Source organism: Lissotriton vulgaris, chromosome 1_1 (genome assembly GCF_964263255.1).
Source record: "Lissotriton vulgaris chromosome 1_1, aLisVul1.2, whole genome shotgun sequence".
NCBI classification, from domain to species: domain Eukaryota; kingdom Metazoa; phylum Chordata; class Amphibia; order Caudata; family Salamandridae; genus Lissotriton; species Lissotriton vulgaris.
The window spans coordinates 1,992,234,070-1,992,257,524 of record NC_141685.1 but is presented as its reverse complement, the minus strand read 5'-3'; the positions used below and the strand labels follow the sequence as shown (position 1 = coordinate 1,992,257,524).

The following is a 23,455-nucleotide window of genomic DNA, read 5'->3' as shown; positions in this document are numbered from 1 at the left end:
AATGTGTTTTGTTAGTTGGAGTTGGACACATTTCTCCAGCAGTTTGGCCAGGGTGGGGATATTGGTGATGGGCCGATAATTGTTTAGGTCAGACGGATCAGCTGTAGGTTTCTTGAGTATAGGCGTGACTTGCCCCACCTTGAGGGAGTCTGGAATGAGGCCTTGTTTCAGAGAGCTGTTGACGATTTTGGTCCAGAGAGGGAGGAGCACGGGGATGAAGTCTTTTACAGCACTAGCAGGTAGAGGGTCTGTGATGTGATTGGAGGGCTTTAAGGTGCAGAGCAGTTTGTGAATTGCTTCTTCCGAATAGGTATCGAAGAACATCCAAGTTGCCTTGTTTTTAGGTTGAGTGTTAGCCATTCTGGTGTGGTTGGGGAATCGGCTTACATCCATGATGAGGTCATTTCTTATGTTGTCAGTATTTAGCTTAAAGAGAGCAGAGAAGGCTTCACAGTGTGGGGTGTCGCTTGTTGTGCTGTTTGATTGTAGGGGTTGTGTCTTTGTTTGGGTCTTGATTAGTTCAAACAGCTTTCTTGGCCTGTTTTTTGCTTGGTCCAACTGGCGGCTAAAGAAGTCCGACTTTGTGCGCTTTATTTTCCTGAAGTAGGCATTTCTCTTGTTCTTAAGCCTTTTGAGGTGCAGTGCTGAAGGGTCAGATCTCCAGGTGCGCTCTGCCATTCGCATGGTACGCCTGTCGTCATTGAGTCTGTCATCGAACCAGGGGTTAGAAATTTTGGTGGAGACTCTCTTCAATTGCAGGGGGGCGACTTCATTGACTATTGTCTTCATAGAGTCAAGGTAGTGGTCGGTCAGTGATTGAACATCCGAGGCACCTGAAGGGGGATGGAGGAGATTGCCGATGTGGGGAGGCAGAGTAGAGGGGTTAAGATTCTTCATGTCTCTTTTCCAAGTTTTGGATTTGATTGGTTGAGCAGGGTTAGGTTTAACTTTTTCATTTATAAAGAAGGTGATAATGTGGTGATCTGACCAATCGCAGGGTAGAATCGCCTCCAATTGTGTAGAGTTCTCTTTGGCAATGATGAGATCAAGTATCGAGCCTTTGTCGTGTGTTGGTCTGTCGCATATTTGGGTGAGGTCAAGCGCATTAAGGAGAGTTTTGAGACTATTCACCACCGTGTCTTTCTGATCGTTCCAGTGGAGATTGAAGTCACCCAGGTAGACTTGGGTGGTCTGCCGGCCGGCATTGGAAGTGATCATGTCCATGAGTTGTTGGGTGAATATGAGATTGTCACCAGGCGGGTGGTAGATGAGATATACAGCACAAACTTGTTTGCCCTCGCTGATGATGTCGAGGCAGAGGAGTTCACAGGAGGAGAGGGAGGGGGCGGAGCCTATAGTAACTGAGAGGTTGCTCCTAAAAATGCATGCAATTCCCCCGCCCGTCTTGCCAGGAGGCCTGTCCAACTTAATGATGTGATAATTGGGGGGGACTAGTATGTCAATAATCGGGGTAGAGGTTTCAGTAAGCCACGTTTCCGTTAGAAAGGCTAGGTCCAGATCCCTAGCTGAGACGAGATCAGCGATGTCGGAGGCGTGTCTCTGGGCTGATCTGCAGTTGAGTAGGATGCATTTGAGTTTGGGAGAGAGAAGGGTGGTCGAACTTTCTAGTGTGAGGGGAACTTTTCTGAGGTTGTTAGGGACGGAACCTCTGTTGTTCAGTGTTGGGAGCCTCAGAGGGTTTGTAAGAATTGTGGGTATGGGGATGTGTGTGTTGGATATGTGTTTAACCGGACCTGGGCCATAAGAGCGCAGGAGAGAGCATAGGTCGCAGTCCGACAATGGGTTGAGGACACAGCGGGGGCGGTGGGAGTTGTTGCGAACGGGGATAGTCGGCCAGCGCGGGTGTCGTCGGAGGCGAGGGTATGTAGGAAGGGTGTGTCGTTTGTAGGGTAGAGGGATCGTGGGAGGAAGGCTGGGCTGTGGGGAGAGAAGGTCTTTGATTGCGTGGATATCTTTTTTGATTTGTAGAATATCCTCTTTGACTTGTTGAAGGGTGGATAAAGTCAGGTCGGGAGGTGCACTGGGGATGGTGTTGGTGGTGAGAGCCATTGGTGAATGATTGAGTAGTGCGTTGGAAAGAGGGCAAGGTATCGAGGGGGGGATATACTAGCGTTGTTGGAAGGTTCTGTGGTGCTAATGAGTGGTATGGCATTCAAAGTGTGGGCGTGTTTGTGAGCAATGGGTGTGGGTGAAGTTGGTGAAGCAGGCGGAGCGTGGGAGGCATAGGTAGTGACGTCAGTGGGAGACGGTGCCGGAGAGTAGAAGAGTGAGTGAAGGCTGAAGTCAGTGGGGGAGACGGGAGGGTAGTGAGGGCTGAGAATAGGAGGTGGGAGAGGGGGATGCTAAGGTAAGGGAGGCGGTGTGTTCTGTATCTTTTGTTGGGAGGGTGAAAGTGTCGTGGATGGGGGTGGGGAGGGAGCTGGGGAGGGAGAGGTGTCTGCCGTTGGGGGTATGGGAGGGGGGGGTGGATAAACTCCGAATGGTGGTGTGTTCAGATGGTGGCGTGTTGTGGGTGAGAGTTGTTGTGTCAGGTGTGAGAGACTCGAGGGAGGGAGTAGGGAGGGAGAGGGGTCTGCCGTGGGGGGGAAGGGAGGAGGGGGGTGGATAGACTCCGAGCGGTGACGTGTTCAGATGGTGGCGTGTTGTGGGTGGGAGTTATGTCAGGGGGGGTAGGGATGAAGGGGGAATGAGTGGGAGTAAGAGGGGTCATGTTAGAGGGGAGGCTAGTATATGAGGTGGAGATAATTGTGACTGCCCTTGGGGAGTGTGGGGCATTAACAGCCTGTGGGCCATTTACTGGGGTGCTGGGGGAAGAGGTGTTGTAGGTGGGGGCTGCGACGTCAGGGGTGATAGTGCTGGTGAAATTCTGGGTGGGGGTCTGCGGCTTGGAAAGGTGCTCTTTGAACTTAGGGAACAGGTTGTCGAGTAGTTCCAAGTTCTTGTCCGTGGATTGAATTAGGACAATCCCGTTATTGTAGATAGTAATGGTGGTCCTGCCAGGGAAGAGGTGGGAAGGTGTGATGGAGAGGGTTAGGCCGTGAGTTGTTTTCCTGGTGGAGGAGACGGAGAGTAGGGATAGGAACGTTTTTCTCCATTGGGCTCTGCGAGAGGTGTGGAAGATGATATCGGTATTCAGGGCTCCATTGCCCGGTGAGAAGTAGGTGTCGGCAAAGGGTGTTTCAGGGTGCGACATCAAGAAGTTATGTTTAAAACGTTTAGTGGCTTTTTTGGTGAGAGTGGAGGGGTAGTTAATTCTAAAAGTGTGCTTGCCGTTGAGCTCCATTTTAGAAAGGCTGTGATGGTGGGTGTAGGAGATAGGACGATAATAAAAAGCTGTCAGCCGCTAGTTACAAGGCCAGGGAATGACTAGTGAGTGACCATGTATAAGAGGTAGAGGTCAGTGAAATCCACGAATATGAGGTAGAGGTCAGTGAAATCCACGAATATGAGGTAGCAATCAGTTAAATGGACCCAAAGTAACACTAGAGAATGGTCAAAATGAATAAGCAGATTGTAAGAGGTAGCATTGGTGTACTTCAGGAATAGAAAGTGAATGGGTGCAGCTTACAAGAATGAGCAAAATATATGAGGTAACAATCAGTGCATAATAGAAATAAAAGTGAGGTGTGTGCGGTTTACAAAAAATACAGCATACAAATAGGAATAAAATACTAAGGATATACTGGAACCAATATAGGTGCAATAGACAAATCTGAGATATAATATGAAGTAAAATACTGCAATAAAAGGGCACGAGGTTATCAAATGAAAAGCATAGAGGGTAGAAACGAGCAATAAGGGAAAGCTAGTTAATGAGGGTGACTGGTCTGGGAAGGCCACCGAAGTGGTGGACTAGTCTAAGATGGCCGCCAAATAGAGAATAGGGAGGCAGGAGTATAAGTCCTTTGTCTGTTGTTGCTAGATTTAGCTAGTTCAGTTTCCCTTTCTATTAATGGGCGAGTTGGTCCATCTTCTATGTTGCTGCTTCTTGGTGAGGAGGAGAGAACCTTATCACAGTTTAGGTGACCCCTGACCGAGTTGGTATGCATCTTCATGGTCATCTGGGCAGTGGTGCGATTTATTACTCAGGTTTATAGCCCCTGCCATTTTTAACAAAAAGGCCTCTGCCACGTCGCCGAAAATGCCCTTGTTAGGAGAGAACTAAAAACTTGATCAGTCCGGGCAGAGAGAGGGCATGAATGATCAGTAGAGTAAAAGACTAATGTGTACACACCTTTTAGTGATTCAGGCGGCCACTCATAGCATAGCACCCCTGCACGGGCTGCCACTCCGTGCATGTCGACTCCTGGCGGTAGCGGGGGTGGCGCGGGGAATAGCCGATGTCTCCCCTGGCTGAGAAGTCTGATCCAGCCGTCCCGTCCGTCCGTAGCAAGCCTTGATGGTCTCGGTGCCCGTGATGCAACCGGTGATGCTGGGAGAGGGAGATGGAGAACCCCGGGGGTGAGCTCCGGTCAAGCCCTGCGGAGCCGACCCTCTCGATGTCTGCAGGGGGGGGGGGGGGGGGGGGGCGCGGCGGCGACAAGCTCCTCTGGCTGTCGGGTCCGTGGCGAGCCCAAACCAGCGATCCGCTCTCACTGCCGCAGCCAGCGCCCGATGGATGTGTGCGCTGTTCTAGGCGCGACTCGCCACCCCAGACTCCCCAGAGGAACCACCACACGGGAGCCCTCCTCAGCTCCGGTGGTGACGGGCGGGGCCACAGATGGATGGTATCCCTCCCGTGGGTAGCACAGCACTCACGCTCACGATAGTGATTGATAGTTGTCCACTGCTCCCAAGCCCTGAATATATAACCCTTCCCATTAAAAGCAATACAAAATGTGTCTGCTTTCAAAATGACACACCACGTTAATTGGTCTCAGCTGTGTCAAAATCCAGCAAGTCATGTGATTTCTACATTAATTCAGCAATTGGTATGGGTTCCTCCTGCAGGATACACTGCATTTCCAGCAAAGACCAAACCTTGGTCACCTAGGAGCTTGCAAACAAACTCTGGTATAATCTTCTAGAACAGCACTGCTTATGCAATTGGTATAGAACAAATTTCAAAGGTCTGTAATATCTTGTGGATCATGGTCATGACAAAGCAGAAGGCGTAGGGCAGTAGCAAGACTACACTCAGGACAGGTCGTCTGATGGCGTATCTCTGTTAAGAAATATGTCAAAATTAATTTAGAACTTTCTGGCCTATGTGACAGTGCCACATCCAACATATTACATGGCTAAAGAATCCAATCGCTCCTGTGAAGCATAGCAATGGCAGGAGCTTGATATGGAATTGTTCGCCAAAGGCACCCGAAAGGCATTTGTCAGGGTAGAAAGTAATATGAATGGAGCAAAGTATAGAAAAGTCCTTGGAAAACCAATGCCATCTGCTAGAGAGGTGAAGCCATGGCAAATTTCACTTTTCAATATGACAACGTTGGCCCAGACCAAGCCTATATCTAAATCTAAATCCAATTGAAAATGTTTGACATTACTTGAAGTTTGCTGTCCATCAATACTCCCCAAGAATCGTGACAGTTTGGTTAGTTCTGAAATTAATAATAGTGAAATGTTGCCAAATGTAGGTGTGCAGAATGGTAGAGACCTTTCCCAACAGACTCACAACTGTATTTGATGCCAAACGTGCCTCCGTGTATGAACTTGTGGGGGCGGAAGGAATGAGGTAGGCATTGGAGGTGCCGACTTCAGATATATTGAAGTTTATTTTCAGATAAGATTTTAGACTAGAAGAAAAATCCCCTTAAGTGTGGCGCATGGTGCATAAGTGGTAACAACCTTAATTTAAATGCATGAGGGGGGGTTGGAGGTGCCGCTTAGCGCTTAGCTAGGACCGGTTTTCGGCCGATTTTGTTGCAGGGCCAATTATGCAGCTATGCTGCAAAAACGGCCCTGTAACAAAATCGGCCCCCAGGGGCTCAAAACCGGCCCCCACCCTTGCGGCGCACCGTGGGATTGCCCGGTGCCCGCTATGGCCAGTCCGTGCCTGGTAAATACCCATATCTAGACTTCATCCTTGTAGCTCTGACCTTTTCTGGGAAACATATAGACCACCTGATATGCTAAGCATTATATGTAATAAATTGTCTTCTGGCCAGTGAGACCTCGGACACACAGACATGTCCCGCTTGACATCCTTCACACAGTAGTTGATTTAAAAGTCTTTAAGAATGTGACAGCCTGATGGCATTCTTTCCATTGTGTTGGGTCCAAGTAGCAAACACACTATGTGTGCCCCAAAACCTCTTGTAGAACCACTCTGGTTCTGCAGGTTTATGTTTTTTTAAAGACCATAACCTGTTTCTATTAATCTGTACATCTATAACTTTAGACACACACATTGCACACAATGTTGTTCCCCAATAAAACTCATTCATAAACTGAAGTTTACAAGTGCTTCTTCCTTGGAGGACACAGCATTCTGCTGCTAGTTCCTATATGGCTGTTTTCTCTTGCACAGAATTTACTTTGTGTCAGCATGTCACTGATGCCTTCTAGATGTAAAGTCTTACAGTGCACACAAAAAGGGTTACTAAGGGCACTATTAAGTTAACCCTTCTCACCACGTTGATAAAGCGAAGCAGAGAATTGTTGCTTGGTACTTCCAAATAAACTTTCTACTACAGCCAGATTACTCTCCTAGGTCTCAGATTCATGATTTCACTTACCTAAGTGTGTTAACATGTTTATCAAGGCATAGTAAATTATTTATGAATCTACTCTAGTTTTTCATATTTTTTTTTCAGTAGCCCTAATAAAAAGCAGGTGTTTCCTTAGGATTCTTGCAAGATGTCTACCATGAAAATGTATCTACAGCTGTATAACAGCAGCAGTGAGCAATTCATTCTTAATTATCTTAAATCCTCAGTTTGTTTTGCACAAAATGTATAATCCTCTAAGAATGGCAAAACCTGCTTAGTATAGTTTCTGGAGTGATGTATGTAGCTGTTTGTGTGTTTTGTACCTTGTAGAAGGTGTAGATTTTGGTTTTGCCAGTAAGATCTAGCCTTCGGTGCTGCTACGTACACTTACAATATTTACTGGAACGGCCAGGCTCAGAATGAGTGAGGTTGAAATGTGCTCTGTATGTGCTGGTTGTGGTGCATTTCATTGTCGCTCTTTGACCGCATTAAATGAGGCTCCTGGTTGCTACTTTTTATTGATCACCTTATCTTTATGGGTCTGCACGTGTGATGCAACACACAGGTCTTGAATATAATCTGCACTGGTAGGTCCCAAATTTTATGAAATTGTACCAATCCAAATATTTTCTGCCTTTTCTGCAGTGTAACTATACTCACTTCAAGCCTCTAGAGTCATGTGTTGCTCAGAATCATGATTACAAGTGGCATGACGCTGTGAAAAGATTCTTCAAATGTCAGTGTGGGAACAGAACAATCTCTCTGGACAGACTGCCTAATAAACACTGCAGGTATGGAGAGGGGTGCTGCTTGCATTATTGCCTTCTCAAGTAAAAAGTGATTCTGAACACAGTAGGGCAAGAGTTTGTTATGAACGCTTGTGTATTGCATTAAGTATTTGAAGCTTCCTAGTTGATTTTCTAACTTTGTAGGCCTTTTTGAAAAAGGAATCTGTTTCAAACCTGTAGTCCTCAGTTTCAGCCAGTAACACCTCCTTTTGTAGTGTAAGCTGTGGTCATCAGATGTCAATGGAAGATGATGCTCCAGCCCTGTTATCCTGGATGTTTCATTTGTGCAAGGAGTCTAGCTAGACCAGGTTCTTTAGTTTTGTTGTATTATATTGTTTGCTGGCGTGTCTTTGCCTCTACGCTGATATAAGCCCCATAACATACAAGAACTCAGAAGGGCCCCCAAAATTGTGTAAATCAAGTATGCAGCAGTGGTTTACATTTGTTTCTTGAGACAGAACATGCCAGGATCACTAGAGATCTGTTTTTAAAACCAGTGGGCTCTTCTAGTCTGGCCGACTGAATATACAGCAAAACCTTTCTGCTTTCAACAAATTATAGGTGAATCACTAGCTTTGGGTCTTTACTAAGTATAGCTTTTTAATCAAATGCTGGTTTGCTGTTAACTTTATGAAAATTATTTTATTTTCTGAAAAGAATCTATATAAATACTGCAACATGGCACCTTTGCTAACTTACTATTTCTTTTTCAGTACTTGTGGACTTTTCAAATGGGAAAGAGACAGTATGCTCAAGGTGAGTTGGTTCTTTAAAAGGAGCTCTTTGCTTGATAATTTCTTGAAGCATTACAACACTGCATACATATTTTGCCATGGGTAAATGTTTACTTTTACATCCGTCTGTCATTTTATCAAGTGCAAGGAGACTCCAGAGATGTGTTCATCTTAATTAAATTAACCCACTCTGCTGAGGAACACTTGTTATCCTCTTTGTACTGTTACACCCATCATGGAAGTCCTCCTGGTAGTTTTCCATAATCCTACATTTAGTAAACTTAGAATTCATCATCCACCCGATTTACAGAATTTGAAAACCTATTGTAGACCATGGATGGGATATTCATTGACTGTATAATCAAGGCCAAGGTGGCATTTTGTCTGTGCAATGTTTGCTGATTTTAAGACCTAGGACAACTCTTTGCAACTGCAAGTAATTAACAAATCTGAACATGAAACAAGTAAACGCAATCACCTCCTCCTACTTCCGCATGCTCCGCAGTATTTTCAGATTGATCCCAATCCACACCAGAAAGATCATCACACATGCCTTCGTCACCAGCGGCCTCAATTACAGCAATGCTTTGTGCACTGGCATCTCCACCCAGCTCCTCGGATGACTGCAGACCATACAGAACGCCGCAATCGAACTCTTACTGGACCTCCCCAAACTGACAAACATCAGACCGCACCTCAGAAACCTCCACTGGCTCCCCATCCACAAAAGATGGCAGTTCAAGACCTCATACTTTCCTACATTCTATACACAACCAAGGCCCAGACTACATCAACCAACTATATAAGCACATAATTAATTGACTGAGCTTCCATCTCTTCTCAAAACACTTGCGCTCCTCCTCTCTTGTACTCACTCACACACCCTGCAGCCCAGCCACCTCAGCGGTGGTTGTTCTTTTCTTACATCACCTCCAAGACCTAGAATTGACTGCCTCTCCACATCCGAACAGCATCTTCCCTGACGGACTTCAGAAACAAACTCAAGACCTGACTCTTGAACAGAGATACGGCACGATCACCTCCCAGATAACCTTAGGAGTGAAAGTGCTGCATTATATAAATGCTGATTGATAACGTGTGCAGATTGTATCACAGGAAATTTGGTTGCAGAAGCAGTCCAATTGCTCTGTGTAAAATATATAAGTAGGTTTTAAATTAATATTTGCTCTTGGTGAAACTTCAGAAAGGTGGCTGAGACCTCCTTCATTTGACATGATGATGCATGTTGCTGTGTCAAAGATCTATTTGACAGTGCGATTCTTTATTTCTGCAACACTGTGAGGTTGTGCGAGCCAACTCCAACATGTATAGTAAAGAGTGTTCTCAAAGGTTATATCTTGAAAATGGGTCCTGAGCCAAAAATTACAATTTGTTTACTGCATGATAGCTCTGAAAAATAGCTAATTCATCTCAATCTGTATGTTCATCTCTGCCTAGTCCCAGTATCACTCTTATTGCCTTACTTACTGTCCCCCATATCCGTTTGGCTAGACACTTAGGTAGGTCCTTTTCCTGCATGTCTCCCTCTTACCGGAGCAACCTTCCATACCGCATCCGTTCTTGTACAGATCATGACCAATTTAAAAAACTCCTCAAGACAGCTCTATTTTAATTCAAATCCTCTGATGCTCCTGTGCTAATTGAAGCGCCGAGATACGCCTATGGGTATGATTCAAGGGCTATAGTAAGTTAAGATAACATAACCTTGTAGCCTGCAACCCTTTCAACTACTAGGGCAGTTTTGAAGCGTCGGAGGATGTTGGATCAAATGGTCCAATTAGATAGTGGAACAATAATAACTATCCATAATATTTTGTGGGCAAATGTCAAACATAATTGTACAAGCGATTAGAAGCTTGCTTTCTATTATGTCTTTATGAAAATAGCATCTAGAGTTAAGTGAATTATTGTTGTTAGATAGTTATGTCACACACACAGAAGGTGATGGGAGGAATGGTGGCAAATAGAGTAACCACTGGCAATCACTCGGGGCAACAATCAGACCCATCTTTTTTTTTGCACACAATGTCTCTCCAGATTAGAGCCAACCATATGCAAATCCAATAAGAACAGTGCAGCTGAAACGGCATCTCACTTCATCTAATTGGTGGATCATTCTGTGGTTACATAAGTGGCAGGGGTTACAGGCAGCCTTTGTTAAATGTTTTCAGCTTTTTTTCCTAATAGAAAATCAATCTGCTGTGTTTCATAGATGGCTTGCAAGATCATTGCAAAAGCAATAACAGGCTTTTGTTTATTTTATTCATATTAATTTTTAAGATGCGAGGGGAAAGTGTTTTTTGTAGCTAAAGGTGAGTCTGGTTCTAATGGCTGTGTAGCGTGGTGTTTCCAAGATGTTCTTTTCGTAACTTTGTCAGTGTCAAATCAACAAATCACACTAAAACTATGAAGTATGCAGTAAGTTGCTACGTAACACTCTGGGGGCGTGGCTAACTGCTGAAGATGGCGGTCGGATAGAAGAGTGTCTTCGGCCATGTGGCCTGGAATCGCCTCCACATTGGCCTGTTAAACGAGACATCTGAAAGAAACAGGTTAGTATTAGATTCCTTACCTTAGAATATCCCCAGGCGTCAGACTGGATCCGTAAATGTTTGCGTAGCAGTACCCATGCGCGTCGGTAGGCGTCGTCCGCGGCTCCTCGTCCGTCGTGGGTGCCGTGATGACGTCGTCGGAGTACTTAGACTCCGCCTCCGCGCTTTGACGGCAGTTCTTTTTTCCGCGCCAGCAAGCGCAGATCCGGAAAAAGTCAATTTTTGACTAACTTTTTACGATCCTTTTTGATCTACTTTCTAAGTCTTTCGACTCAGTCGGTGCCGGTAGGGATCCCCGGGTTCAAGCCCTGCGCAGACTGCAACCGAATGATGTCGGTTACCAACCACCATCGCCGGTGCCTGCACTGTCTAGGCCCGGACCACGACGACAAGTCCTGCTCCGACTGCCGGGCCCCGACGTCTAAAGCTAGACGGGAGCGGTCCCGTAAGCGACTTGAGCTTCGGCAGTCCGCCCCGCGCCGTTAGAGGTCCCAGTCCGGAAGGAGGTCGAGGGACCGGTCGCGGGGCCAGAGTCACCTCAGTTCCGGGAGTCGTCATCGGTCTTCGGGCTCAAAGTCCTCAGGTAAGAGGCACAAGAAGTCGGCGCCGTCGGCGACTTCGGTCCCGACACTGCAGGGTCCCACTGTATCCGGCTCCGGATCCAGGTCGTCGCCGGTCGACCTAACGACCTCGCCAGCGCCGGCCCCCAGGTTGTCGCCCCCGGCGCCATCCCAGGACGACTCCGTCCCTGGTCCTGCCCTCGATTCGGGTCCAGCGTCAGACCGGCACCGCTCGGCGCCGTATTCGACGCCGCTTGGAGATTTTTACTTCTACGACCCGACCCCATCCTTTGAGCCTGAGTACCAGGCGATGGGTGACTAGGGGGATTGGGAGGGGTCTGAGGACCCTCTGGCACGTGAGTGTCAGTCTTCTGCGGACTGGACATATGAGCTTGGGAAGGCCAGTGGTCTGGACACTTCGCCCGACACTGGTTTTGTCTCCCCTCCTAGCGTGGCTACGGAGGAGGGGGCTGCTTATAGTGTAGTGTTGACGAGGGCGGCCAAGGCCTTAAACCTTTAGCTCCCCATCGCGGCCGTGAGGGCTAACCTCCTCACTGAGGTGCTCAAACCGCAGGCAAGCTCCAGTGAGCCTCTACTGCCTTGTGTGACGTTTTTGTGGGCACTTGGTCCCGCATTCCCGACGGCTCCGCCCGATCGGGAATCCAAGAGATATGAACAATTCGGCAAGAAAGTGTTCTCGTCCCTGAGTTTGGGGCTGCGGTCTGTCAATACCGCGTGTCTCTTGGGCCGCTACACCCACACCCTGTGGGACACGGTCACGGACGTGCTGCCACAATGTCCAGAGGAGGTCCGGGCTAAACTCGCCCAAGCCCTTGTGGAGGGCCGAGATGCAGCGCGATATTCCGGTGTGGGCTGGATACCACGGACTCACTGGGCAGGGCGATGGCAACGACAGTGGCGGTTCAACGCCACGCCTGGTTGAGGTCCGCCAACTTTTCGGCCGATGTCCAGGCCACACTTCTGGACATGCCGTTCGATGGCCGTTGCCTCTTTGGCGACAAGGCAGACCATGCGTTTGAGCATTTTAAGGACTCCAGGGCTACGGCCAAGTCCTTGGGCCTCTCGGCCACACGCCAGCAATCTGGTGCCTTTCGCTCCTTTCGTGGCCACGGAAGGGGTGCCCCCACACGTGCTGCCAGCCACGCACCGCAGAATGTTCAACAGCGTGGTGGCGGCCGTGGATACCGCCGTGGTGGCGATAGGGGACAACGGCGAGGCCAGTCCACACTTCCCTCCGCAGCACAGCACCTGCCTCAAAACCTTCCTAGTCCGAGTTTTCAGGCCCATGTGACGCCAGTGGGGTGCAGGGTTCGCCATCACCTCTCCCACTGGCGCACTGTCACATCGGACAGGTGGGTGCTGCAGATCGTCCGAAGGTGCTACTCCCTCCCCTTCGAGGCGACCCCTCCAGCCTTGCTACCGCAATTCCACCGCGTGTCGGGGGATCACTTGCAACTTCTGCAAGAGGAAGTCACAGCCCTCTTGGCCAAGGGGGCCATCGAGCTCGATCCTGGGCCAGAAGTAGGGTGTGGTTGTTACTCCCACTACTTTCTGGTACCCAAGAAGGGCAAAGGGGGCCTACGCCCTATCTTGGACCTACCGAACGTCAACGGCTTCCTCCGGAAGTAGAAGTTCAAGATGCTGACGTTGGCTCAGGTCTAAGCTACCCTGGAGACTGGCTGGTAGCGTTGGACTTACAGGACGCTTATTTTCACATCCCCGTCCTGCCGGCCCACCGGCGTTACCTGTGGTACACGGTAGGCCACGAGCACTTTCAGTTTACCGTGCTCCCCTTCGGCCTTACAAGCGCCCCACCGATGTTCACGAAGGTGATGGCGGTGGTCGCAGCTCATCTGCACAGGTTAGGGGTGTTTGTCTTCCCCTACCTCGACGACTGGTTGTTGAAGGCAGGCTCGCCCCAGACAGTCGTCAGCCACCTCCAGACTACGGCCGACCTCCTGCACTTGCTGGGGTTCTCCATCAACGTGCCCAAGTCGCATCTGTGTCCCTCTCAGAAGCTCCTCTTCATCGGAGCGGTTCTAGACTCGGCGCAGTTTCGGGTTTATCCTCCCGAACAGTGGGTTCGGGATATTCGGGCTCTGATTCCGATCTTTCAGCCTTTATCCCGAGTCTCGTCAGGTTGATGCTGCGGCTTCTGGGGCTGATGGCCTCCTGCATCCTTCTGGTGCATCACGCTTGGTGGCAGTGGGACCTGAAGTTTCAGTGGGCCCAGCATCAGGGCAACTTGTCCGATCATGTCTTGATCTCGGAGGGCACTGCAAGACAGTTGCAGTGGTGGCTCACGGACCGCGATTGGGTCAGTGGTAGATCCCTCTCCCTACCCCACCCGGAGCACGTGGTTGTGACGGACGCGTCCCTCCAGGGCTGGGGAGGCCACATGGGAGAGGCGAAGATCAGAGGCCTCTGGTCTCCGGCGGAGTCCCGGCCCATATCAACCTTTTGGAGCTGCTGGCGATCCCACTAGCACTGAAGGCATTCCTCCCCTCTGTCCGGGGGAATGTAGTGCAGGTGTTCACGGACAACACCACCGCCATGTGCTACTGCAACGGTATGCACCTGTTACAACGCATTCGTTACTCCGCACTACCATTACAACGCGACTTTTATAACGCATACCATTGCAACGCATTGCGCTGGGGGGCGCTATAGGATAGAGAATAAGTATAATTTACTATCCAACACCTTCCCTAGGGTCCACGGGGACTGGAGTTAGAATAGTAAATTATACTTACCACTATCCAGCACCCCAAAGCGCTATGCGTTGTAATGGTATGCGTTGTAATGGTTGCGTTGTAATGGTAGGTAGTTGTAACGGTATGCGGAGTAACGTCATACATCCACTGCAACAAACAGGGCGGGGTGGGGTCAGGAGGCTCTCCGCCTCTGGTAGTGGCTGGAACATCAGGGCATGACCCTGGTGGTTCAACACCTGGCAGGTTCTCTGAATCCCAGGGCGGACGAACTCAGCCGTCGGTGCATGATGGATCACGAATGGCGTCTGAACTCGGACGTGGCGCAAGGCCTCTTTCAGCAATGGGGAGAGCCTTGGTTAGATCTATTCGCCACAGAAGAGAACGCGCAATGTCATCAATTCTGCGCGTTGGAATTTCCAAGGCGGCACTCGCTCGGAGACGCTTTTCGTCGCGAGTGGAGTTGCGGTCTATTGTACGCCTTTCCGTCTATACCACTTCTGCCCAGAGTGCTGAAGAAGATCAGGCGCGACCGGGCCCAGGTTATTCTTGTGGCTCCGGACTGGGCACGAAGATACTGAGCTACTCAGCATGTCAGTCGATCCCCCGATTCGTCTGCCTCTTCGGGAGGACCTTCTGTCACAGCAGCAGGGGACGGTTCTGCGCCCGAACCTGTCCATTCTCCACCTACAAGCTTGGAGATTGAGCGGCGGCTGTTAAGGTCATTTGACTTGCCTCCTGAAGTCTGTGATGTCATTCTGGCAGCCAGGCCTCCCTCCACAAAGTCTGTATACGCCTGCAGGTGGAACAGATTTGTGGCATGGCGAACAGCAAAGGCTGTGGACGCACTCTCTGCACCCCTTTCTGAGGTTCTCCTCTTTCTTCTTTCTCTTGCCCAGCAGGGCTCTGCTCTGGGCACTATCTAAGGGTACCTTTCTGCCCTTTCTGCCCTTTCCGCCTTCTTACGGCTTCCTTGTTCAAGTCCCCCATTGTAAATAGGTTTTTGGAGGGCATCACACACATGTTCCCTCCTGTTCTCTTTCCGGCTGCTTGTCACGGCCTTCCACATCGGGCAGTCCATTACCTTGCCCACCTTCTTTCCGCCACCGCATCCCTCGAAAGAGGAAGAGAGGCTCCACCGTCTGGACCCAAAACGTGCGCTCTCTTATTATCTGGATTGCACACGCCAGTTCCGGGTGGATGACCAACTCTTTGTTGGTTACGTGGGCGCAAAGAAGGGAAAGGCGGTGCACAAGCGGACCATCTCGCGGTGGATCATCTTGTGTATCCAGGCATGCTACTCCTTGGCCAAAAAGGAGCCCCCTGTTGGATTGCGGGCTCATTCTACTCGAGCCACGGCGACAACTGCCCTGGGCCGAGGAGTGCCTTTGCAGGACATTTGCCAGGCAGCTACGTGGGCCTCGCTGCACAAGTTTGCAAGACACTACTGCCTGGACAGCCACGGGATGGCTTCTTTGGCCGTTCCGTCCTCCAGGACTTTCTGGTGTGATTATTGGTTCGCAGACCCGGGGTTGGTATTGCTGGGGTAGCTATTCTAAGGTAAGGAATCTATCACTAACGTGTCTCTTTCAGATGCACAAGTTAATACTTGTGTAACAATATATCTGTAAGAGACATTAGTTAATGATAGATTCCATACCGACCCGCCCATCCTCCCCGTTCTGCGAACCGATATCTAGGGTTAAGGTCATCCCCTTTCAGGGCCCTAGTTTCATGGCACCAGTGTTGGTTCTATCATGGCTCTGCGTATGTGGCGCGGAAAAGCTGTGTATCAGAACTGACGTCAGCACTCATGGGTGGCGTCTAAGTACTCCGACGACGTCATTCCGGCGCTAACGACGCCGACGACGGACGCGACGCGGAGCCGCGGACGACGCCTACTGACGCGCAGGGGTATTGCTACGCAAAAATTTCCGGATCCAGTCTGACGCCTGGGGATATTCTAAGGTAAGGAATCTATCACTAACTAATGTCTCTTACAGATATATCGTTACACAAGTAGTAACTTGTGCGTTCCGCTCCGTAATTTATATCTGCAATCACACACCTGTGTCCCGTGACAAGTAGTGGAGTCGGCTGCCCCCAAGTATCCGATTATCCCCCATACCCCCATTACCTCACAGATCAGGATGTATCCTGAGTCCGGGTTAAAAGGGGGCCTACTATGACCTTGGAAATGCACTCGCATAAAAGCACGAATTAAATAAAAGAGATTGGGCTCGGTGATCCAAGAGACGACTCCCATGCTACTAGAAATGTTTTTAAGCCGCATTTTATGTAAATGGCAACGCGCCCCCCACTCCCAACTACAAAATTGAAGACCAAGCGAGATCTGAGAGGACTTCACAATCTGTGCAGCCACCAGTTGGGACCCTGGGCCCCATTAGATCGGCATAGATCGCCTGCAGGACATATAAGGCCTGGGCCTAACTCCCAGAGAACCATCTTTAGAAAGAGATAATACCAGACAGCCCGCAATAAGGGCCCCTACACATTAGCAGAACCTTCACCCTGTTCACTACAATCAGCAGCATAACACTCCCTTCCAAACAAATTGGACTCCCCACACAACGAGATAGCACGCTAACACCATCTGCGGACGCTCTCTTCGTTCACAGACAATGAGCAACAGTCTCTAACCCGCCTACCAGCCAGGTTCATGTTCCTTGAAGATGCCAAATATCCCAATATTGTGAGCACCTCGAGACGCCAAGCAGCAAGAGCATACCAAAAAGCTTGGTACAGCCCTGCTGCTAATAAAATAATAAATTACCCTACAGGCTGTTCTAAAAACGTGCTTATTATATCTACGGGAACATACCTCATCTCTCCCATTGTGTCGAAAAGGGGAAAGTTGTGGAACTATGGGGCGGACCATGGGAAAGCAACTGGATCTCGAAGGGACAACACATCCTAATACAAATACTCTGTTATGGAAATGGTACCCCTAGACTGCAGCAATACACAAGCCTACAAATTGGATCTTATATTACAAGAAATAAGAGACTCTTGCACAATAATGGAACAACAGCTTGGCTCGCTTCCCACTAAATTCACCCTAATTAGAGCAGGCCACAAGAAACTCATCGACAAAGTGACTGCCAACACAGCAACGTTACAAGAGTTAACCCCCTGGCAAAAAGAACAAACTGAGATAGTAGAACAATTCCAGCACCAAGTTACAATGATGCAGGAAAGGAATGGAACATGCAGGAGGGCGTTCACACCGAAACAACATCCGCAATATGTCTACCAGAACACAGTCAAGGCCAGAATGCAACCTTATACATAAAATCCTGGTGGCAAACAATAATGATGCCAGGAGGTGTGGGGGGGTTTTTTCAAATATTTTTGTGTGGGGAGGGCACCCGTTCCCCACCAGGAGAAGAGCTTCCAGGGGCCTCCTCGCCCTATCATTGCTCGAATACTCAAAAGAAGCATGCAACATACCACGGAGTCAAACAGCATCTTAAATCCCTTTACCTGAAGTATACCCTCCTCTACCCACTCAAACTCAATATCATTCAAGATCAAAAGAGCAACTAATTTGACATGCCAGCTGAGGCCTTGGGAGTGGATTGAACACACCTTCAAGGAAGATCTGGAACCTAGGACTAGTAGAAATTAACCACAGTCTCAGTGCCCAAAATCATGGAGAAAAGAGGTCAACGGTCGGCTGTATTTCGGCAGCCACCCTCCGTGAAACGTTTATAACTACAGACGATGAATCCTCTGTTGGGGATACGGTTCAATAGGAGTCGGACAACAGCCAAATGCTCTGTCCATCCATGACACCACAAATTGCAAATGATCTATTGAACTGAAAAATTATAAGACTTAAAGATCACTAATGATTGACTGTTGGGGGGGTGGGGGTGGGAGAGAGGAATTGAGTTCCTCCAAACACAGCATCCGCCACTAAGGCCCACACAAACTAGATACTATATAGTAAAGATACCGGGGAAACGAGACCCACTGATCAGAAACCACTGTTATTTCAACCTAATGCCGGTGCTGGGGCGGGTAAGAGCACCCCTCAAAGGAGAGATACCGGAGCCAATCTGGGAGCTCTCATTGACTATTAAGCCAACATGACCCCTTTTATAGCGGCACGTGTTGCAGCCACTTGGCTGGTTAAAGTTTCCCAGCAAGTTTGATCGAACACAGTTCCACAATTGGACCTACTATTGTGCTGTTAAAAGGGAAGCCAACGGGTGCTCGAGTCTCTCTAATTTGAATCGACTTACACAGAAACAATATTCCAACGATACACAAAGGAAATACACAGAATAATTACACTACCTGGAATAAAGGGGAAATGGGACCACTACACAAAAGACATAGAATTCATGCACAGTTAGCTAGGCGTAAAGTACAAATAGTGTTATTTTGTGTTTTCTTTATAGCGCTACCTAGACCCGTGGGTATCAAAGCGCTTTACATACAAAAAAGAAATATTGCATGGTGTAACATGACATAAGGATGTATAAAGAGATCAGCATAACATTTTAAGACAGCATTAAGTAAATGGGTGAATGATAACTTAGGTAATTGAAACAATCAAATAATCACCTATCATTGATGGTCAAGTTATGAGGAGAGTCCGCTATTGAAGCCTTTATCAGTTGGCTTGGGAGGTAAAGTATTTGTTGAGGAGAAGGAGTGTCAGGTCCCTTTTAAATCAGGAGGAGGAAGGGTTGCTTCCGAGGTCTCTAGGGAGTTTGTTCCACATCCTGGGTACATTTCCAGAAATTTCGGAGGAATGAGAGGAAGTGAGTTGGAGCTTCTCAGAGTTCTGGATCTTCCTACTTTCAGAAGTTTGCTGTTTAGGTAGTTAGGGGAATGTGTGTGAAGGGTTTTGTGTGTGATGCAGGCAGACTTTTAAATACATCTACTTTCAATGGGAAGCCAGTTGAGAGATTCGAAGGCTTGTGTGATTTGTTCAAAGAGTTTAACACATGTTATGAGCCGGGCTGCCATGTTTAGGATTGACCTCAGTTGGGACTAGGTGAGTTTTTGGCGTCCCTGCGTGGATGGCGTTCCCATAGTCCAGTTTAGAGAGGACTAGAGATTTTACTATAGTCTTGAAATCATCATGGTTGATGAAAGGTTTAATTTTCTTGAGGTGTTTTAGTTACTGAAGCGCTCCTTTTGGCAGAGTTTTTGATGTGATCTTTTATTGACAAGGGAGCAATTTATGACATCCAGTTTTTTTTTTGATCCAGACTTGAATTGGTAGGTGGTTACTTTTTGGAGAGAACAGTGTTAATTCGGTTTTGTTCGGGTTCAAGTTTAAGTGGTACAAATTAAGCCAAATTTGTGTCTTGGTTAATGTGGCATTGAGGTGTCGGATGTCACTGGGTGATTTGAGTTTGTGGTAGAGTTGCGTATCATCTGCATATAGGTGATATTTGCCTCCTGCTTGCTTCAGAACGATTGTAAGGAGTTCTATGAAGAGATTGAAAAGGGACGGAGAGAGAATCGAGTTTTGGGGTACCCACAAGCATGACTCCTGTGGACTTAGGGAGACAGGAGTTTATTTTAATTTGTTGCGGTCGGTGTTGAATGTAGGAAGCTAACCATTTTAGAACTACACCATTAATGACAGAGTGCATCTTCACATTCTCAAATAAAGCTGCATGATTTATTGTGTTGAAAGCCGCTGATGGGTCAATAAGGATGAGAAGACCTGCTTCTTCTAAGGCTCTGTGAATATCATCTGAAATATTGAGCATGGCAGATTTTGTGCTACAGCCTTTTCTGAGTCCTGATTGAAAGGTACAGATGAGGTTGAAATCATCTATATGTTTGTGAAGTTGTTGGAGAACGCACTTCTCTAGAGTTTTAGCTAGGAACAGGAGTGTTCCTACAGGAGACCAATTTATCCGCAGGCTACAAAAGAGGTGGAGGGGATAACTGTTTGGTACAACCTACTCAGCGTTTGCACGAGGGACTGCAATATGGATAAGAGCTGGGATCCCCTTTATTGTACAGGAGAAGCGCATCGACAAATACGGTAGGTATGCGCTGGTTCGTGGTGCTCTTGATGGCAGTCCATTGGTGTTAGGGAGTCTATATGCTCCTAACGCGGACCAAGATGCATTTTATACCCAGATGGGAACAGTGCTCGCAAACTGGACCATGTTCCCCTGGATATCAGGGGGCGATTTCAATGCAGTTTTAGATACCACATTAGTCCGGTCTCACCTCCACTCCCTGGTGCACAAAAGTTGGTGCGAAGCTGGTACGACGAAGGCATTGCCCTACCGAACGTTAAACTATACTACTGGGCTTCGCAATTAACGATAATAAATCAATGGCTGCATGTCCCCCAGGGCGAACCAGCGTTTAGGCTCGATAGGACCCTACTCCCCGTTGATAATTTGATGAAGGCCCTCTACTCCAACAAACGGCGGCACACACTCACTGGCCCCACTGCACTTACGATCAAAATCTGGCACACTGCACAAAGGGCACTGGGCAGGGAAGGAGTACTAACACTCGCCACCCCGCTCTGGGAAACTCGACAGCTAGGCACCCTGATAAACACTAAAGGGTTTAGCCAGTGGGACTTAATAGGCATTACTAAGATTGGAGACCTTTGGGTGAGGGGGGAGATCCTCACTTTCGCAGCTTTGAAGGATAAATACGGGATGGGAGACACTGAGCTCTATCGCTATATTCAAATTAGACACGCTCTGAAGAGCGCGATCCCCCTAGGCACCAAACTGGTAGAATCCTCACCCCTGGAGGACAGAATTCTTACAGACTATATGGAAAAAAAGGCCACCTCACAAACTTACCGCAAGCTGATCAATAATCAACCAGACCCTACATTAGCACTGCGAGACAAATGGCAAATAGACCTGGGAGACCTAGAGGACTCAGATTGGATGGACGCACTAGCGTCAGCCAGGGAGGCCGTAATCCCATCGCGGCTGAAGTTGATACAACTCAAAGGACTACATCGCATTTATTACCCCCGCACCACACTACATAAACTAGGACACGCAACAGACCCCTTTTGCCTTAGAGGCTGCGGACAAGTCGTAACTTTTTATCACATACTGTGGGAATGCCCCAAAATCCAAGCTTATTGGGACCAGGTAAGGACCGAGATCTCGGAGGTGGGGGGAACTGAGGTCCAGCGAGATCCCCGATGCTGCCTCCTAAACATGTGGCAACCTACTGACCTCAACTTGGCATTACAAAACTGGGCGACCCTGGGGATGACAATTGCAAAACGGAATATAGCCAGGACCTGGGGCTCTGGGACGCCGCCTACACAGCAACAGTGGGAAACTGACATGGTCATCGCCATGGTCGCAGAAAGAGCAGTCTACACACACAGGGGATGCCCTAAAAAATGGTCAAGAATATGGGGAAAGTGGAATGAGTCTCTGGGAAATATTTGTGATCCGCCACTTACAACATCCACCCCAGGGGACAGCCCATAAGTAGCAGGGACACCTACTAGATGGTGTCATGGCTATATCTTGTAATGGCGACAATGGGAGGAATATGCGACGAACTGAGCAACATGTACTATTGTAAAGACAAAGTGCCAGGAAAGGAATGATCTGTATGTGATGCATATTAATGTGTTTAAATATCTAACGATGGAGATGATTAAGGTTAAGATGTTTATGATGTTGATGATTGTATGATGACTATGTACTGGAAATGACAATAAAAACAAATACATTTTTTTTTTTAAATGACAAGATGGTGAAAAAGGCTCCTTATAGACCCCCCCCCCAACGTCGATATGCAGAGACGCTACTTCTGAAGCATTGCCATACCACACTCGCTGTCTTCTCTGACATATCTTTTGTCCTTTTTTCTTCCACTCCCCAGCTGCTCTCGCCGTCTCCTTCTCTTCTTTTTCTTCTTCCTCATATGAGTTCCGCTCCACGTTTACCCACTTTCCCCTTCTCCCCATCCCATTCTTGTCTCCATTTCCCTCTCACTGCATGTTCGTTGCTTTCTCTCTTACCGGTTTTCCGTTCTCCGTTCTCCCTCCCAGTTCTCCAAAGCCTCTGGCTGTTTTTCTTTCCGTCCGTCTCTTACCAGTTTCTCCATTACCCCTTCCCCATTTCTCCTCTTTGCGCCCTGACTTTTTTCTACTTTGTTCCTCTCTCCCCCTTTCTCTGCCACTAAATCCTATTTTTCCACTAGTCTCCTCTCCTTTTCCTTCAGGCTATGTTACAATTTTGAAAACCCATACCACTATCCCTGAATATTACATGGAAGCACATTTAGAATTTGGACCAGTGTGACTCTGCAGTGTCATGACCTGGCCAAAAAGGACATGAAAAAGCTGAAATTGAATCATAAATCCAAAGCTGTTCAAATCAGGGGTCGTGGAAATAAGTTTGGCCCTGGCACTCAAAATCCTTAAGATGTCCCTGTGCATTTATTAAAGTTTTCATGTTAATCACAGCACCCATCATGAGCTGCAATTAACACGAAAACCTTAACAAATGCCCACAATCACCCCCAGCCTAGCCCTATTAAGAAAAGAAATGCAGCAACATAGCTGGCAAGGTTTCAAATTGCAATGTTGGATGTTTTCATAATTTCACTGTAATTATTAGTGCCATTTGAACAGGGCCGGCTTAAGTGCTGGTGGCGCCTGCTGTGACAATGTTTGTTGGCGCCCCAATGACCACCTCAGCCACGGATACTCTCATTACCAACCTTTAACAGTGACCCTCAAGTCTCCAAAATCCCTCTCTTTCATATTTATTTTGTTTAATAGCGCCACTCATACCAGTGTAAGGTGTTAAGCACTTTACATCGCATACACATTACACAGAGACGCTGAATCATAGTGTGTAAATCAATGTACAGGAAATGACCTCCAACATTACGGTTATTCACACCACAATCCATCATAATGGAAACCCGGATCGTATTGGTCCACTAACACTATGCAAACAAGCTGTGCCCGTCAGCTAGGGGGATAATCTGTTTCACTGTTGCCTTAATGACTTCTTTATCCATCTTGTTTACTAATTGATTAGCAGCCAGGGCCATAGCTGCCACTCACACTTCAATGTGTAACTCCAATTAATGTACACTGTTGAATGTATTAGGAATGTAGCACACAACAGGAGTGAAATACTATATATGGTGTTTGTTGATGACATGATCTACACAATACCAGTGAGTGTTCTTGTAATGGTAAAACTTGAAATTGCTGATAAAATGTTTTTTTTAAAAAATGTTTAAAGTTGCTAATTAATACTGCACTAAACTCATCACCTACCTCTACAGCCACGAATACAGATCCATCCGAATTCTAAATTCCCTGCTATTATCTGTGTGTACAAAATGCAGTCCTTTCAAACTACTGATGACT

General features: G+C 47.8%; 1 protein-coding gene across 1 annotated transcript in view; it reads left to right on the top strand.

Annotated features, from left to right (window-relative positions):
* MCM10 (minichromosome maintenance 10 replication initiation factor) overlaps positions 1-23,455 on the top strand; it is a 166,164-nt gene that overhangs the window by 140,620 nt on the left and 2,089 nt on the right. Inside the window, exons 18-19 of the mRNA XM_086919844.1 lie at positions 7,329-7,474; positions 8,185-8,227. Coding sequence (XP_086775970.1) covers positions 7,329-7,474; positions 8,185-8,227 — 189 coding nt within the window. The remainder of the gene's footprint in view (positions 1-7,328; positions 7,475-8,184; positions 8,228-23,455) is intronic.